The sequence below is a fragment of the Sorghum bicolor genome, chromosome 3 (assembly GCF_000003195.3).
Source record: "Sorghum bicolor cultivar BTx623 chromosome 3, Sorghum_bicolor_NCBIv3, whole genome shotgun sequence".
Lineage (NCBI taxonomy): Eukaryota > Viridiplantae > Streptophyta > Magnoliopsida > Poales > Poaceae > Sorghum > Sorghum bicolor.
In genome coordinates, this window is record NC_012872.2 from 52,231,915 (window position 1) to 52,248,432 (window position 16,518).

The 16,518-nt window shown below is 43.6% G+C and overlaps 2 protein-coding genes across 3 annotated transcripts; both read left to right on the forward strand.

Moving 5' to 3' along the window:
* Window positions 255–9,593, forward strand: LOC8078635 (beta-galactosidase 2). Of its 2 annotated transcripts, none has more exons than XM_002455791.2 (19): window positions 255–916; window positions 1,080–1,175; window positions 1,265–1,377; window positions 1,699–1,765; window positions 1,864–1,956; window positions 2,040–2,183; window positions 2,376–2,464; window positions 2,736–2,841; window positions 6,129–6,216; window positions 6,730–6,848; window positions 6,942–7,106; window positions 7,288–7,457; window positions 7,537–7,646; window positions 7,711–7,820; window positions 7,913–8,023; window positions 8,112–8,213; window positions 8,300–8,505; window positions 8,590–8,908; window positions 8,999–9,593. In XM_002455791.2, exons 1-19 carry the CDS (start codon window positions 752–754, stop codon window positions 9,107–9,109), a joined length of 2,484 nt encoding a protein of 827 aa, XP_002455836.2. In that variant the 5' UTR covers window positions 255–751; the 3' UTR covers window positions 9,110–9,593. The 2 variants fall into 2 exon arrangements, with proteins under 2 accessions (XP_002455836.2, XP_021312900.1); XM_021457225.1 differs by having other exon boundaries at window positions 7,732–7,820.
* Window positions 13,609–15,060, forward strand: LOC8078636 (1-aminocyclopropane-1-carboxylate oxidase 1). The gene is made up of 2 exons (XM_002455792.2): window positions 13,609–13,829; window positions 13,938–15,060. The coding sequence occupies exons 1-2, from the start codon at window positions 13,623–13,625 to the stop codon at window positions 14,781–14,783; spliced, it is 1,053 nt and encodes a 350-aa protein (XP_002455837.1). The 5' UTR covers window positions 13,609–13,622; the 3' UTR covers window positions 14,784–15,060.

Below are 16,518 nucleotides of genomic sequence, written 5' to 3' on the forward strand. Positions count from 1 at the left end.
TATGAGAAAAAAATACTGTTAAATCATCGACAGATTCAGTTAATAATAAAATTGAAGCGAACAGGCTGGAATCAGCCTACGGTTCTACGCTTACAAGTGGGTCCCACCCAAAGGCACGGCAAAGAACGGAGAAAGGCCAACTGGGTCCCATACGGCCGTCCCACAACCGGGCAAGGCAACCCCCAACAAGATTTGACCCCTATAAATTCACGCCGCCCCTCCCCGCGCCAAAGTCCCGTCTCCTCCTGTCATCTTGACGACACCAGTCCAGGCTGTGGGTCCATCAATGCGCTCTCTCTCTAATTAACAACGCTATTAGCTGGACTCCCATGCCATCACGCTCTGCGCTCTCTCATACCCCTCCTAGATCCTCGCGACCCTTTCTTGTGGAGACACATCCTGTTTTTTCTTTTTAACTATTCAAAGAAACGAGGGGCTGGTGGTTTAATCAGCACTTGCTTCTCCAATCCCAAAGGCCAGATATCTCCAGAGAGAGAAGCACCACACCATAGAAGGGGGCCGGAGAGAGTGATACGGTGTGATACCTCCCTGAGTGTCATCTTGTGCCCTCACCCTCAGTGACAGTGAGCGGCGCTTCACTCCGTCCGTCCGGTGGCCCGCCCGACCTGCTTCCAGTTCCAGTCATCCAGTGGAGGGAAAGCACCGAAAGGCGCGGCCTTTTTTCCTCTCGCTTTGCTTGCGCCTTCTTTTCACTTCCCTCCCTTTCCTCTCCTCACCTCCTCCCCGCTCCATGGCCCCCGCGGCGCCGGCGGGCCTCGCCGCCGTCGTCGTCGTCGCCGTGCTCGCCGCCGCGGTGTCGGCGGCAGTCACCTACGACCGCAAGGCCGTGGTGGTGAACGGCCAGCGCCGGATCCTGATGTCCGGCTCCGTCCACTACCCAAGGAGCGTCCCCGAGGTGCGCGCGTGCCGCTCTCTTGCTTCTCGTCTTCCTCCTTCGGAGCATGGCGTTCTCCTCCTCTCACCCGAAATGCGGGCTAGCTGGCCCGCCGCTGCGGTTGGTGGAGTGTGTCTGCTGACTCTCTCTCGGTTGCCTGCTTGTTGCTTCTTCTGGCGCGCAGATGTGGCCGGATCTGATACAGAAGGCCAAGGACGGCGGCCTCGACGTCGTGCAGACGTACGTCTTCTGGAACGGCCATGAGCCCTCCCGTGGACAGGTAGTTACAGACGTTTGGTAAAAATGTCGGTTTCTTTCCCTCCCCTTCGTCTGCTGTTCTTGATGTGGTGGTTGGTTCCCCATGCGCAGTACTACTTCGAGGGGCGGTATGATCTGGTGCACTTCATCAAGCTGGTGAAGCAGGCCGGACTCTACGTGCACCTCCGCATTGGCCCTTACGTCTGCGCCGAGTGGAATTTCGGGTAAGCGGAACTTGCTTTGTTTTGCTCTATGTTTGTACGAGATGTTCTAGACGACATTCATCTTCTTGCATCTTGCTGTGACCATTGGTTTCTTGTAGTGTGTATGAGTTTCTTCTTGTGAAAATAAAATCATGCAGAGATTTGGTAGTTAATTTGGTTACCTGAAGTCGCTTTCATGCTCTTGGAGTTGACAGTGAGTGTTCGCGTGTAATAACTCAGTCCTGTGCTTTAAATTTGGCTAGTGAGGAATAATTAACACAGATCTGTTGATACCAAGGTGATGTGAAGTAACTATGTTTCTTTTCTCGCTTTCGGTTGCAGTGGCTTCCCTGTTTGGCTCAAGTATGTCCCGGGCATCAGCTTTAGGACCGATAATGAACCGTTCAAGGCAAGAATTGATTTATGGCTCTGCTTTTCATGTGTTTCTCCTTTCTAAAATTACTGCAAAACTCGATCGTTTTTTTACCCTGGGTCAATCTTGAACAGGCTGAGATGCAGAAATTCACCACGAAGATCGTTGACATGATGAAGTCCGAAGGGCTCTTTGAATGGCAGGGAGGGCCAATAATCCTCTCCCAGGTACGTTTGCAACTCATATCCTTTAGATATGTATTGATGTCATCCTTTTGAATGCAACCCACCATTTCTGATTGTCCTTGCAGATTGAGAATGAGTTTGGGCCCTTAGAGTGGGATCAGGGAGAGCCCGCCAAGGCCTACGCGTCATGGGCAGCTAACATGGCGGTTGCACTCAACACGAGTGTTCCATGGGTCATGTGCAAAGAAGATGATGCCCCGGATCCAATTGTATGTCCTGTACTCCCTTTCTTTAAGAGTGCAACTTGGGCAGGATTTCTTTAATGTGCGGGGCTCTGAACTTGTGACCATCTTCCAAGAAAGGAAACTAATGATTGATCATACTCCTATGTTGTCTGGTTTGCTATTTTCTTCCTCTCCTTTTTCATTCAACAAGAACTTACTTTGATCTAATGGTTGCAGATTAATACTTGCAACGGATTTTATTGTGACTGGTTCTCCCCAAACAAACCTCACAAGCCTACCATGTGGACTGAGGCTTGGACATCTTGGTAATTTAGTTTGCTTTCTTTTCTTAACCTAAAAAACCAGGAACTTGTATCCTACGGATGAATAGTCACTAGTGTGTCTGTATCTTTCAAGAAAAGAACTTTCTATAGACTGTATGCTTTTATGCAGAGGTCGGACAAGATGGTTTTATCAACTTGATGTAATTATCTTGAGTTAATAAATGCTTCCTTGATAAAAAAAAGAAACCAGGCACTTGTAGTTTTTTTTAAAAAAAAATATTTCTCCTGATGTATTTTTCTCTCTTGAATGCAGGTATACAGGATTTGGCATTCCGGTTCCACATAGACCAGTAGAGGATCTAGCATACGGTGTTGCCAAGTTTATTCAGAAGGGTGGCTCTTTTGTTAATTATTACATGGTAACTCCCTTGATTCATGTTATGCAGCTGAAGCTTTTTTTTTCGATAAAGAAAGCTTCATTAATTTCAGGATCGTTACATCGAGATGATACAGTGACCTTGAAACACTTCCGGCCTCTGTATAGCAAAGATACACACAGCCTTATAAAAAAAACTTAAAACATAAAGACACACTAATAACACTCAATCCGAAGACTAGACTGCCACCCATGTGCCCGGGTAAAAAACTCCTTGGCCACTTGCGCCAATTGTTGAGATGCCGCTACAACCAAATCTTGTGAAGCTGGCTTCTGCAGGACAGCCCATGTACGCAGCCAATGTATAATCGAGTAGATAACCTGTAAGGGAGAACAAGTATGTTTCTTTTCAAAAACCAGGTCATTTCTACATAACCAAAGAGACCAACATGTAGCTGCTGCTCCTAGCAAGGTTAGCGATTTCAGTTCTTTACTTAGACCGCAGAGCCAAGAACCAAACATGTTTGAGACACTATGCGGTTGAGACAAGCCTGAAGCTGCTTGGATAACAAACCAGACAACACGAGCAAAACGACATTCAAAAAACAGGTGTTTAATTGTCTCATCTTTGTGACAAAAATAACACTGTTTGCTGCCATGCCAATTACGTTTAACTAAGTTGTCTTTGGTTAACACTACGCCTGTACGTAGATACCATAGAAATATCTTGATCTTCAAAGGAGCTTTAAGTTTCCACAAGCCTTTATTAATATTAGGAACATCATTATGGATCATTGCTAGGTAATGAGATTTAACTGAGAACTGTCCATTAGGATGCAAGTTCCAGCGAAATTCATCTTCTTGCTGGCTTAACACAATATTCGTGATGCATGGAAGTAAATTGTTCCAAGCCACTAATTTGTGTCCAATTAGATCTCTTCGCCAGGATAGAGTAGGTGGAGACGTGCTTAGCACTTCTGCTACAGTAGCCTGTTTATGCCGGGCTATGTTATAAAGACAAGGATATTGTTGATGCAGAGTTGACTGTCCTAACCACCTGTCTTCCCAGAATCTTACTTGTGATCCATCCTGAATTATGAAGGTCCCAAAACGCAGGAAATCTCGTTTAACCTTCATCAGACTGGCCCAAAAATGTGAATCTCCGTTCTTCCATTGAACTTGAGAAAGAGGCTTAGATCCTAAATATTTTTTACGTAGCATTTGTTGCCAAGTACCCTCAGTTGTGAGCATTTTGAAGAGCCACTTACTCAGAAGGGCCGTGTTCTTGATGTCTAAATTGTGAATTCCAAGTCCACCTTGGTTTTTGGGTTGACATAATATGTCCCATTTGGCTAATCTGTATTTTCGTTTTTGTTCATCACTTTGCCAAAAAAATCTTGACCTGAAGTAGTCTAGTTTCTTTAGAACTCCTTTTGGGATCGCAAAAAAGGACATCATATACATTGGTAAGCTGCTAAGCACCGAGTTAATCAGTGTCAAGCGCCCACCAGTTGACAAATGCTTTCCTTTCCAGCTGCTAAGTCTTTTTTCAAAACGTTCTTCTACTCTTTTCCAATCTGCATTTGAGAGCCTTCTATAATGTATAGGTATGCCCAAATACCTCATTGGAAAAGCTCCTTGATTACAACCAAAAATCTCGGTATATTGGGACAAAGATTCTTGTGCTGCCCCAAAGGAGAATATTTCACTCTTATGGAAGTTTATTGTAAGCCCAGAAAGTTGCTCGAATGCACAAAGTAATAACTTCATGTTGCGAGCCTTTTCGATGTCATGGTCCATAAAGAGTAATGTATCATCAGCATACTGTAGAATAGATAAACCTTCATCAACTAGATGTGGCAGTATTCCACTTATCTGATTATCTGCTTGGGCTCTTTTAATTAGTACAGCTAGCATATCAGCTACAATGTTAAATAGAATGGGGGATAGTGGATCTCCCTGTCGAAGGCCTTTTTTCCTTTGAAAATAAGGTCCGACCTCATCATTAATATTGATTGCCACACTTCCACCTGATATAAATGCTTGCACCCAAGAGATCCACTTAGGAGAGAAACCTTTCAGCCGCAAAGTTTGTAGTAAGAAAGGCCATCTAACTTTGTCATAACCCTTTTCGAAATCTATTTTAAAAATAATTCCACTCTGTTTTTTATAATGCAACTCGTGAATTGTCTCATGCAAAATGACGACTCCCTCGAGGATGTTGCGTCCTTGCATAAAGGCCGTTTGAGTTGGGCCAACTATATGATCTGCTATTGAGTTAATTCTAATGGTTGCCGCTTTAGTAAAAATTTTGAAGCTAACATTTAGTAAGCAAATTGGTCGATACTGTTGAATTCTATTAGCTTCTTGGACCTTCGGAATTAGAGTTATGACACCAAAGTTGAGGCTAAAAAGCGGCAAGGTTCCTGAGTGAAGATCATGGAACATTTGCATCATGTCCACTTTGATGACATCCCAAAACTTTTGATAAAACTCAGCCGGGAAGCCATCTGGCCCGGGTGCTTTATTGTGTTCCATAGCAAAAACTGCATCCCGAATCTCCTTTTCCATAAAAGAAGCCGTTAGGAATTCGTTTTCAGCTTGGCTGACCTGAGGAATATCAACTATTTGTGACTCATCTAAGGTCATGGTATTATTTTGTGGTGGTCCAAACAAGTCCTTATAGAAACGTGTGATGTAATTCTTAAGGTTTGCCTGACCTTCTATTTTTCCATCTTGATGGTCTAGAGAGAAAATTCTTTTCTTCCTATGTTTACCATTGGCAACCATTTGGAAGTATCGGGTGTTATTATCCCCAAGTAGAACATCAGTGACCTTTTCTCGCTGATAGAATTTTAATTCTTCCTCATGAAGGAGTTTGGTCAGATCATTTCTAGCTTGATCAAGCTGACTTCTCTCATCCTCAGATAAGTCCCGATTTTCGGCAACAATATCAAGGTTATTGATGGTCGACTGAAGAGTTGTTTTCTGTTGTTTATATACACCATTTGTGTGTGAGGCCCATCCTCGGAGATATTTGCGTAGAGCTCCTATTTTTTTTTATCCATCTCTGGACAGAGTTTTGCCCCCTCACTGGCTTATTCCATATTTCTATAACTCGATCATAGAAATCCTCACGATAGAACCAGCTGAGCTCCATTTTAAATGGTTTTGCTATTCCCGTGAAGGCTGGTGTTCTGGTGTCAAGTAGTAATGGCGTATGGTCTGAAACACCTCTATCAAGAGCATGTACAGTTACCAAAGGATATTTGAAGCTTATTACCAAATTATCGAATGAGCAAAATTATGACTTATGACACCACTTTGCAGTATCATGGAGGAACAAATTTTGGGCGCACAGCTGGTGGTCCATTCATTGCAACTAGCTATGACTATGATGCTCCTATTGATGAATATGGTGAGTTGAACACATTCTACTTTGGTAAAAGCCAGGCATGTATTATACAGTTTGCATCAATCTCTTCTCATGTAAGGATTACTGCTACATAATTTCCCCTAATGCAACATCTATGCGTGATTCCATAGATGCTATAAGGTTGGTTTAATATTACTCCCCAGTCATCTTGAATGAAACTGTATGTATTTTCTGATATGTTTTTCCTGTCAGCAGTGGCAACAGAATGACACTAATGACATCCACAGTCCCTAGTATGTGAGACTAAGGTTTAAATTATTAAAATTGTTGGATAAATGTAACCTCTAATCTCCTTGATTATTAAAATACTTGATTGGGTCAGACATTGTTTCTGCAATCAAAAGCAAATGCATCTAGCATTGTTTTATTACTTTGATGGAGTACATTGGGGCATTTGGTGCAAAATAGCAAGTGATTATATTTCAGTCAGTTCATAATGAAATAATCCCTTATGTTGATCAAGTTGATATGAGTTCCTCCCCTTCACTTCCTCAGGCTTGCTGAGAGAACCAAAATGGGGTCACTTGAAGGAGTTGCATAAAGCTATCAAGCTTTGCGAACCAGCATTGGTTGCAGGAGATCCAATTGTAACTTCACTTGGCAATGCTCAGCAGGTTGTTAATTAGTACAGCATTAAGTTCACTCTTCTGCTCTTGAACGCAATAATATTTTGTACAGGACTGACTTCTTGGTAACTTCCTCTTTAGGCATCTGTTTTTAGATCAAGCACTGATGCTTGTGTGGCCTTCCTTGAGAACAAGGATAAAGTATCTTATGCTAGGGTATCATTCAATGGAATGCATTATAATCTACCTCCCTGGTCCATAAGTATTCTCCCAGACTGCAAAACAACTGTTTACAACACTGCCAGGGTGAGATTGGGCACCTGAGTCTTTTTGTTCATTCTACAACTTCCTTTTGTTCTTACTCTAATTGAGTTACTTTCTAAAATTGGATGGTTTTCCTAATATTGAGTTCACACAACATTTCCTTGGTGCTACTGTACCTTGTAATTCTTGGTGAAAAACTTTTTATACTGATATGTTTATACAGGTTGGAAGTCAGATTTCACAAATGAAAATGGAATGGGCTGGAGGATTCACATGGCAATCATACAATGAGGATATAAACTCCTTGGGTGATGAATCATTTGTGACAGTAGGGTTACTGGAACAGATAAATGTGACAAGGGATAACACAGACTACTTATGGTATACAACATAGTGAGTACTCTAAGTCCCCAACTCAGAAAGCCTAATAATAGCTTTTACATTTCGAAGATGCTAAAGGTTTCACTTTCAGCGTTGATGTTGCTCAGGATGAGCAGTTTCTCAGTAATGGGAAGAATCCAGTGCTAACTGTTATGTCGGCTGGTCATGCTTTGCATATTTTCGTTAATGGACAACTAACTGGTAAAACAAATCTCTCTCTCTCTCTCTCTCTCGATTTTCATCATGTTCTCTAATTCATTGGCAGGAACTGTATATGGAAGTGTAGATGATCCAAAACTGACATATCGTGGAAATGTGAAGCTTTGGCCAGGCAGTAACACTATCTCATGCTTAAGTATAGCAGTTGGTCTCCCGGTAAGTGCACCTTTTTTTTCAACAGCAGATAGTACTCTTAGCTTTGAGCTGTGTCAACCTTTCCAGATTCATTCCATTAACCTTCGCTGCAGAATGTGGGAGAACATTTTGAGACTTGGAATGCTGGAATTCTAGGTCCTGTGACACTCGATGGCCTTAATGAGGGAAGGAGAGATCTCACGTGGCAGAAATGGACCTATAAGGTTACTTCTGCCATTGTTATGAACCTTACCTTAACCTTATGTATGATGTGTTAAACACGTGAACCTTAATAATTCTGTACTTGTCCAGGTTGGTCTGAAAGGTGAGGATTTGAGTCTTCATTCACTTAGTGGTAGCTCTTCAGTAGAGTGGGGAGAACCCATGCAGAAGCAGCCTCTGACATGGTACAAGGTATGGCAGATCATAAATTTAATTGCTTTCCATGTGGGAAAAAACATTTCATTTTTCAAAAAGATTGTTTATTGTATCCTGTGCAGGCTTTCTTCAATGCACCTGATGGTGATGAGCCATTAGCTTTGGATATGAGTAGCATGGGTAAAGGTCAAATCTGGATAAATGGACAAGGTATTGGAAGGTATTGGCCTGGCTACAAAGCTTCTGGAACCTGTGGAATCTGTGATTACCGTGGAGAGTATGATGAAAAGAAGTGCCAAACCAACTGTGGTGACTCTTCTCAGAGATGGTAGGCACCTCATATATTAAGGCAGAAATATCCATGGAAAGTTCTCATTTGAAGCCCTTTTATATTCATGTCATGCTTGTTCAGGTACCATGTTCCTCGTTCATGGCTTAATCCAACGGGGAACCTTTTGGTTATATTTGAGGAGTGGGGTGGTGATCCTACCGGAATCTCGATGGTGAAAAGAACAACAGGGAGTATATGTGCTGATGTCTCTGAATGGCAGCCATCAATGACGAACTGGCGTACAAAAGACTATGAGAAAGCCAAGATCCACCTCCAGTGTGATCATGGACGGAAGATGACTGACATAAAGTTCGCCAGCTTTGGCACACCACAGGGCTCCTGTGGGAGCTACTCTGAAGGTGGTTGCCATGCACACAAGTCATATGACATATTTTGGAAGGTAAAGGATCTGCAAACACTAGTCAACTAAAGTCAAAACATTGAAGTTGTATTTGTGTTTAGCTACAATTAAAATTGGTGTTTCTTGCAGAACTGCATTGGTCAAGAGCGCTGTGGGGTAAGTGTGGTTCCTAATGTATTTGGTGGGGATCCATGCCCTGGGACTATGAAAAGAGCCGTTGTTGAGGCTATATGCGGTTGAGTCATATAATCCATATAGCATATTGGTTTCTACAAAAATGTTACCCGATCAACCTGGCAAGGGGTGAAAGTCGCGGCAACTGTGACGCACGGATTGTCAGGAGTTACGGGAATTAGTTGTATGTTAGATTTAAGCATTGATATCTGTATGTAACTTAGGCTACATAAGACTTGCATGGAAGAAATGGTTAGGACCCTAGCTGTGAGAAATTGAGTGTTGTGGCTCTCTAGACACAGTAAATTGGTCTGGCAGGGGAGTGACGCGCAGATGAGACTCTGCTTATACCTGAGTCCATGTGCGCGGTGGCTTTTGGGTTGGAGATTGCCAAAAAGCCAGCACTTGGCTTTGCATTGTCTGATTATTCATTTTTGGTCATTGGAGGGTGCAATGTAAATGCGCAGGGCCCATCATTCATGATTTTTCCTAGCTAGTAATGAAACAGTAAAGAAAATATTGGTTCAGATCATAAATAGCAGTTGTCTTACATTTGCTTGACTCGGTGTTTTGTTGGGCATGGTTTACGTGAATGCCATCTTGCTGAATACTTCAAACTTGCATCAGAAACAAATCGTGCTCATGCAAAGGTGCAGTTGTACTTGGTTTGCTTCTGCAAGTTGCGGTCAGGGATATAAAAATTCGGTTTTGACCGGCCAAGCAAGGCGGGTAAAAATAATAGGGTTGCTGGTTTGGTCGAGAAGTTAGCTAAACCTCTTCAAATATTTTTATTTTTGCGAAAGAAACCCCTTCAAATATTTGACTGAACATTTTTTTTTGCTCCAGTTAATAGAAAGATTTTTTTTTCTTGAATACACAAAGAAGATTGGTTTTTATTTTTTTTAATGAAACATATTCTAGACATTCAAACATATCCTACCACCGTTAGTATTAGCAATATATATTTAGCCCCTAAACATATAATATGCTTATAAGTTAGCTAACCCTCTTCAAACAGTTTCGAGGGCAAAACTTGCTGTTTCCAGGGCAAAACTGACTTAACCCCAGTGACCACGTGAGAGCCGTATGATCTGGCGGAGGATATTGTGTAACAGATCATCAGGTGAAGCCAAGCTTGACATAGTGATTCACTGTCTAGTTCATTGTGGTTTGCCATATGATCTGGCGCCGAAGGACTGTGTGACGATTATCCGATGAAATTCTAACTTGACTTATTTCACCCTCATATAAGTGTTGGCCCTAGTTCATTTGGAGCTGCTCTTTTCACCCCACTTGTGCCAACACTTGTAGAGAGGATTGTGAAGCATTTAATTTGGAGAGCCAAGAAGTGAAATCTGAGTGTTAGCGTGAGTGCTACCAGTGTTCTTCCTTGGGTTTCTTGAGTTGGAAACTTGACTTGTTACTCTTGGTAACCACTATTGGGAGGAGGCTCTAAAAAGTGTTCATGGTCTTAAAACCCATCATACTGGTTATAATGATCAGTGTCTTGGTCTTACCGACTCAACAAATTGCTTTTCAGAAGAACTTACGAGCCAAAAGGGTTTCGCATGTGCATGCCGCATGGCCAAGTGACGAAGGCAGGCTCCGTTTTTTTATCTTATAAACCGTATTTTTGTGTTAGTCTATTTTTCTCTCATAAGAAATTAGCAAACAATACTTTTAGCCATAACTTTTCAAACAATCGGATATATAGTTTGACTGATAGATGAGCTGGCTAGTGATAGAGATGAGGCCTTGTTTACATCCACAAACTTTTTGGATTTTGACACGGTAGCACTTTCGTTTTTATTTGATAAACCTTATCCAATCATGAAGCAACTAGGCTTAAAAGATTCGTCTCGTGATTTACAGGTAAACTGTGCAATTAGTTATCTTTTTTATTTATATTTAATGTTCTATACATGTGCCGCAAAATTCGATGTGATGAAGAATGTTGTAAAGTTTTGAGTTTTTGGGTGTATCTAAACAAGGCCTGAGTCTCTTGGTCTTAGGCCTTGTTTAGTTTCAAAAAATTTTGCAAAATTGACACTGTAGTACTTTCGTTTGTATGTGACAAATATTGTCCACTCATGGACTAATTAGACTCAAAAGATTTGTCTCGTTAATTTTGACCAAACTATATAATTAGTTTTTATTTTCGTCTATATTTAATACTCCATACATGCGTTTAAAGATTCGATGTGACGGAGAATCTGAAAAATTTTGCAAAAATTTCTGAGAACTAAGGCCTTGTTCAGTTCGCAAAAACTTGTGAAAACGGCACTGTAGCACTTTCGTTTTTATTTGACAAACATTGTTCAATTATAGAGTAACTAGGCTCAAAAGATTCATCTCGCGGTTTACAGATGAACTGTGTAAATAGTTTTTGTTTTCATGTATATTTAATGCTCCATGCATGTGCCGCAAGATTCGATGTGACGGGGAATCTTGAAAATTTTTGCGAACTAAACAAGGCCTAAACAAGGCCTTAAGAAGTGAGGACCACGCTTTACTGGGAAGTGGCATGAGTGCGGTAGTACTGAACTGATGACGGCACTGATAGAGCTCAGCTGGCTAGTCAAAAAGTCACTCTGCGTGGCCCTGAATGCTGACCGTTGGCGTTGATTGATTGATTGATTGATGAGGAACACAAGCACGTTGGTGCTGTGTTGCGGCGTTGTGCTCGCGCTCGCTGTTTTCCGCTAACCCGTGGGCTGGAGGCTCGACCAAAACAACCACACCTGCATACTATGCAACTGAAGGCGCCAGGCAACAACGGGTCCCGGTCGAGTTGGGTCTTGTTTAGTTCCAAAATATTTTGCAAAATTGATACTGTAGCTTTTTCGTTTGTATTTGACAAATATTGTCTAATCATGAACTAACTAGGCTCAAAAGATTCGTCTCGTCAATTCCTACCAAACTGTGCAATTAGTTTTTATTTTTGTCTATATTTAATACTTCATGCATGTGTCTAAAGATTCGATGTGACGGAGAATCTGAAAAATTTTGCAAAATTTTTTGGAAACTAAACAAGGCCTTGGACGAAAACGATCGCTTGTCGTGCATCGTCTGGCGTGGTCTCATAGTCTCTTCCTACTCCCTAGTCCCTATACTAGGGCCTTGTTTAGTTCAAAAAAATTTGTAAAATAGACACGATAACACTTTCATTTGTATTTAATAAATATTATCTAATTATGGACTAAGTAGGCTCAAAAGATTCGTCTCTTAAATTACACTTAAACTGTGCAATTAGTTTTTTTTCATCTATATTTAGTGTTGAATGCATATGTCGCAAGATTAGATGTGGCGGGAAATCTGAAAAAATTTTGCAAAATATTTTAGAAACTAAACAAAGCCTAGGACTAGGAGGGATCTTCCCAACACAGTTTTTTTTGTTTTTTTTGTTCTTATTAAGGCTTTGTTTAGTTCGCAAAATTTTTTGTTTTTAGGTACTGTAGCATTTCGTTTTTATTTGACAAACATTGTCCAATCATGAAGTAACTAGGCTCAAAAGATTCATCTCACAAATTACAGGTAAACTGTGCAGTTAATTTTTATTTTCGTCTATATTTAATGCTCCATGCATGCGATTAAAGATTCGATGTGACGGAGAATCTTGAAAATTTTTACGAACTAAACAAGCCCTAAGGGTCTCGTCTTCTCATCCATTTGATTCGTAGCATATGATCTCAACGCCAAAAACAAACTTTATTGGGATTTTCCTCGTCTGCTGCTTTGGCCACGTTGGAGTCGGAGCCGGGGTCAGCAGACTGGCAGACAAGGTCGAATCCCTGGTTTGGTGACGAATTCAGCGTGCGGGGCGGCGATGGAGAAACCGCGCAGCAGACCCGCCCGGCCCGGCCCCCGCGGTATTATCGTCCAAGCAACAGCCCGGCATATGGAATTAAAATGCTTTGGAGCCAAAGCAACGGCATTATATTGCCGGCTGGTCGTAATCGTAACCGTGCAACGCCCGGCGGCAGGGATGGAGCAGCGGATGCGGCGGCGCGTCATGCATTCTCGCCCGCCCGGCCGTGCCTGCCGTACGTAGCCTGCACCGGCCTGATGCAGACCGCCGGCCAGCCCAGGCCGTTGGGTCGGCGCGGAACACAGCGTCGATTGCAGCCGTCCATTGCATCTGATCGGAATATCGGCTTTGCCAGGGTCAGCCGTCCATTGGATCTCCCCTCTGACATTTCTGTGCTAGCTAGCTAGATAGATAGATCACACCGGCAGATTCGATCGATGCTTCAGACTCCAGAATTGAATAATCACCGGATCGTAACACGGAACACACAGCCAATCGACCGTCCGTCCGGCTTTATCAGAGTATCACTGACGCTACGCGCTACCTACGCCGCGTCCGGCCGGCCGGCCGGCGCGCTGTCCACCGTACCCGGGGAAACCTGCCTGCCAATTATTCCAAACCAAGCAACACGAAACCGCGGGACGAATTGCAGTATTCCACATCGAATGTGAGATTCACCTGCAAGTTGTTGCCACAGTCGTTCACGGGGACGCGTAGGTGTGTGTTGGTCAGAATTTCCACTATAAATAGCCAGCTACCCATACCTTCTCCATGCACCGAACACAAAGTGCAGACACATACACTCACAGTGTCGGAACTTGGAAGGGGCAGAAGCAGAAAACCGTATACCTTTGCAGAATGACGGGTCCCATGGAGATTCCGGTGATCGATCTCAGCGGCCTCAACGGCGGCGACGAGCAGAGGTCGCGGACACTGGCGGAGCTCCACGACGCCTGCAAGGACTGGGGCTTCTTCTGGGTAAGCAACAACGAATCATACATATATACATATATAGCTATTGACAAGTTCTTTTTACATGCGTCGTGCTCATCACCAATATAATCATCTCGCGCCGCTCGATCGCAGGTGGAGAACCACGGCGTGGACGCGGCGCTGATGGACGACGTCAAGCGCTTCGTCTACGGCCACTACGAGGAGCACCTGGAGGCCAAGTTCTACGCCTCCGACCTCGCCAAGAACCTCGACACCGCCACCGACGACGGCGAGGCTGAGGTGGAGCCGCCCTCCGACAAGGTGGACTGGGAGTCCACCTACTTCATCCAGCACCACCCCAAGACCAACGTCGCCGACTTCCCGGAGATCACGCCGGCGTGCAGGGAGACGCTGGACGCGTACATCGCCCAGATGGTGTCTCTGGCGGAGCGCCTGGGCGAGTGCGTGAGCCTGAACCTGGGCCTCCCGCCCGGCCACGTCGCCGGCACCTTCGCGCCGCCGTTCGTCGGCACCAAGTTCGCCATGTACCCGTCGTGCCCGCGCCCGGAGCTGGTGTGGGGCCTGCGCGCGCACACCGACGCCGGCGGCATCATCCTGCTCCTCCAGGACGACGTCGTGGGCGGGCTCGAGTTCCTGAAGGGCGGCACCCACTGGGTCCCCGTCGGACCCACCAAGGGCGGAAGGCTCTTCGTCAACATCGGGGACCAGATCGAGGTGCTCAGCGGCGGCGCCTACCGGAGCATCGTGCACCGCGTCGCGGCCGGGGACCAGGGCCGCCGCCTGTCCGTAGCCACGTTCTACAACCCAGGCCCCGACGCCGTGGTGGCGCCGGCGGCCAGCATCCGGCGGGAGGACGCCGACGCGGCGGCGGCGTACCCCGGACCCTACAGGTTCGGGGACTACCTCGAGTACTACCAGGGCACCAAGTTCGGCGACAAGGACGCCAGGTTCCAGGCCGTCAAGAAGCTGCTCGGTTAAGCGATCGATCCAGCACCAGCAGCACCAGCTGCATTGCCAGAGGCCAGCAGGCAGCTAGCTTATTAGTTCGTGGATTATGCGTTGCGTTGCGTTTCGATTTCGAGATTGCTTCTTGTTGATCCATTGTCGATCTGCATAGTATATGCACTGGGGTCGCGTGTTTAAGTTTATTTAGCAAATCTTTTACGTAGTCATTACTGGTACTACGTTCGTATTCAGCTGTGGTGTTGACTATACAATGTTGCGGCTTAATTAATTGCGCATCCCGTTTGGTGGACTTGCAGTCTTGCACATGCATGCCACTCGACGTTGTTACTTGTTTGTCTGTCAACAGCCAACGTCACAAATCACTACAGCAAAGTGACGTGCCTCGATGGTGATACGTCTATAGTCAACAGTCAAAGTCACAAATCACTACTAGCAAAGTGTGGTTCGACAAAAAAAGGATTGCATAACCCGCGACCTGTAGCGCGTACGCGCGACCCTACTCTATGACTGACGCATGTTTAGGGTCAGTTCGCTTGGCTGAGTTAATTTATTATTAAAGAAAAAATACTGTTAAATAGTTAGTAAATTTAACAGATTAGCTCAAACAAACAGACTCTATAATCCTAACCTCACACACCACATGTCCTCGCACCGCCCCACTCCGCTACGGAGGTTTAGGGCTCCGTCATACAACACATTCAAAAGCTAGAAAACATGACTTGCTGAAAACTAAGGGCATTTATTACAAGACCTAGGAAACATGACTTGTAGCCAACTAAAACTGAAATTGACACAAAATTAAACTCAAATTAACAAATAGAAATTTAAAACTAAAAACACTAAAATTGAAATTACAAAATAAAATTTTCGACAAACAAACGAAAGTGCTACAGTAGCGAAATTTAAAATCTTTTCGCATCTAAACAAGGCCTATACAAAGAAAAAAAGGAAAATAAAAATAAAAGGACTTGAAAAAGGAAAAAGACCAGAAGAACATGCAGTGCGGCTGACGGTCACGGAAGTGGGCTTAAAAAACTAATTAGGCCTATAGTATTTTTCTTTTGAGGGAAAATTAGGCCTATAGCAGAAAAAAGTGCACGGCACGCTCTCAAGACTCACACGGGAGGTGGCCCTGCAAACCAAATCGGCCCAGGAGAAAAACTCTCTTCGGCGTGCTCGCACCGCATGGGGTCTGCACGCTGGTAGGCGCCTGAATGGAAGCGTTGCCTTCCAGGTTCCAGCCCGTGTGGATTCGCGTCTAGTGGACACCGTTGTCATCTAATGTGTGTTTTCCATGTCCATTGAGGCCTGATTTAGTTTAAAAAAAAATCAAGATTTCTCGTCACAAAATTTTTAGACCCACGCATAGAATTAAATATAGATAAAAAATAACTAATTATATAAATTATTTATAATTTATGAGATAAATCTTTTGATCCTAATTAATTCATGATTGAACAATAGTTATTAAATACAACGAAAGTGCTATGGTAGTCAAAGCCAAAATTTTTTGCTTAAGCTATCGTTTTGGCAGTTGTGCTTGGTGACCCTTTTCACAAAGTTCTAAACGCCACGGCGTTGTTTAGTTGGTGAAAGAATTTGGGATTGGTTATTATAGCATTTTTGTTTTTATTTAATAATTATATTGTCGAATCATAGACTAAATAGATTCAAAAAAATTCATCTTACAAATTATAGTGTGTAATTAATTATTCTTTTATTTATATTTAATGTTCCACGTATGCAT

Excerpts from the sequence above, each read along its gene's own strand:
- LOC8078635 (XM_002455791.2), top strand. The coding sequence starts at position 752 with ATGGCCCCCGCGGCGCCGGCGGGCCTCGCCGCCGTCGTCGTCGTCGCC. Across the intron at positions 2,842-6,128 it reads CTTTTGTTAATTATTACATG|TATCATGGAGGAACAAATTT; the intron begins GTAACTCCCTTG and ends ACCACTTTGCAG. Across the intron at positions 7,647-7,710 it reads CGTTAATGGACAACTAACTG|GAACTGTATATGGAAGTGTA; the intron begins GTAAAACAAATC and ends ATTCATTGGCAG.
- LOC8078636 (XM_002455792.2), top strand. The coding sequence starts at position 13,623 with ATGCACCGAACACAAAGTGCAGACACATACACTCACAGTGTCGGAACT. Across the intron at positions 13,830-13,937 it reads AGGACTGGGGCTTCTTCTGG|GTGGAGAACCACGGCGTGGA; the intron begins GTAAGCAACAAC and ends GCTCGATCGCAG.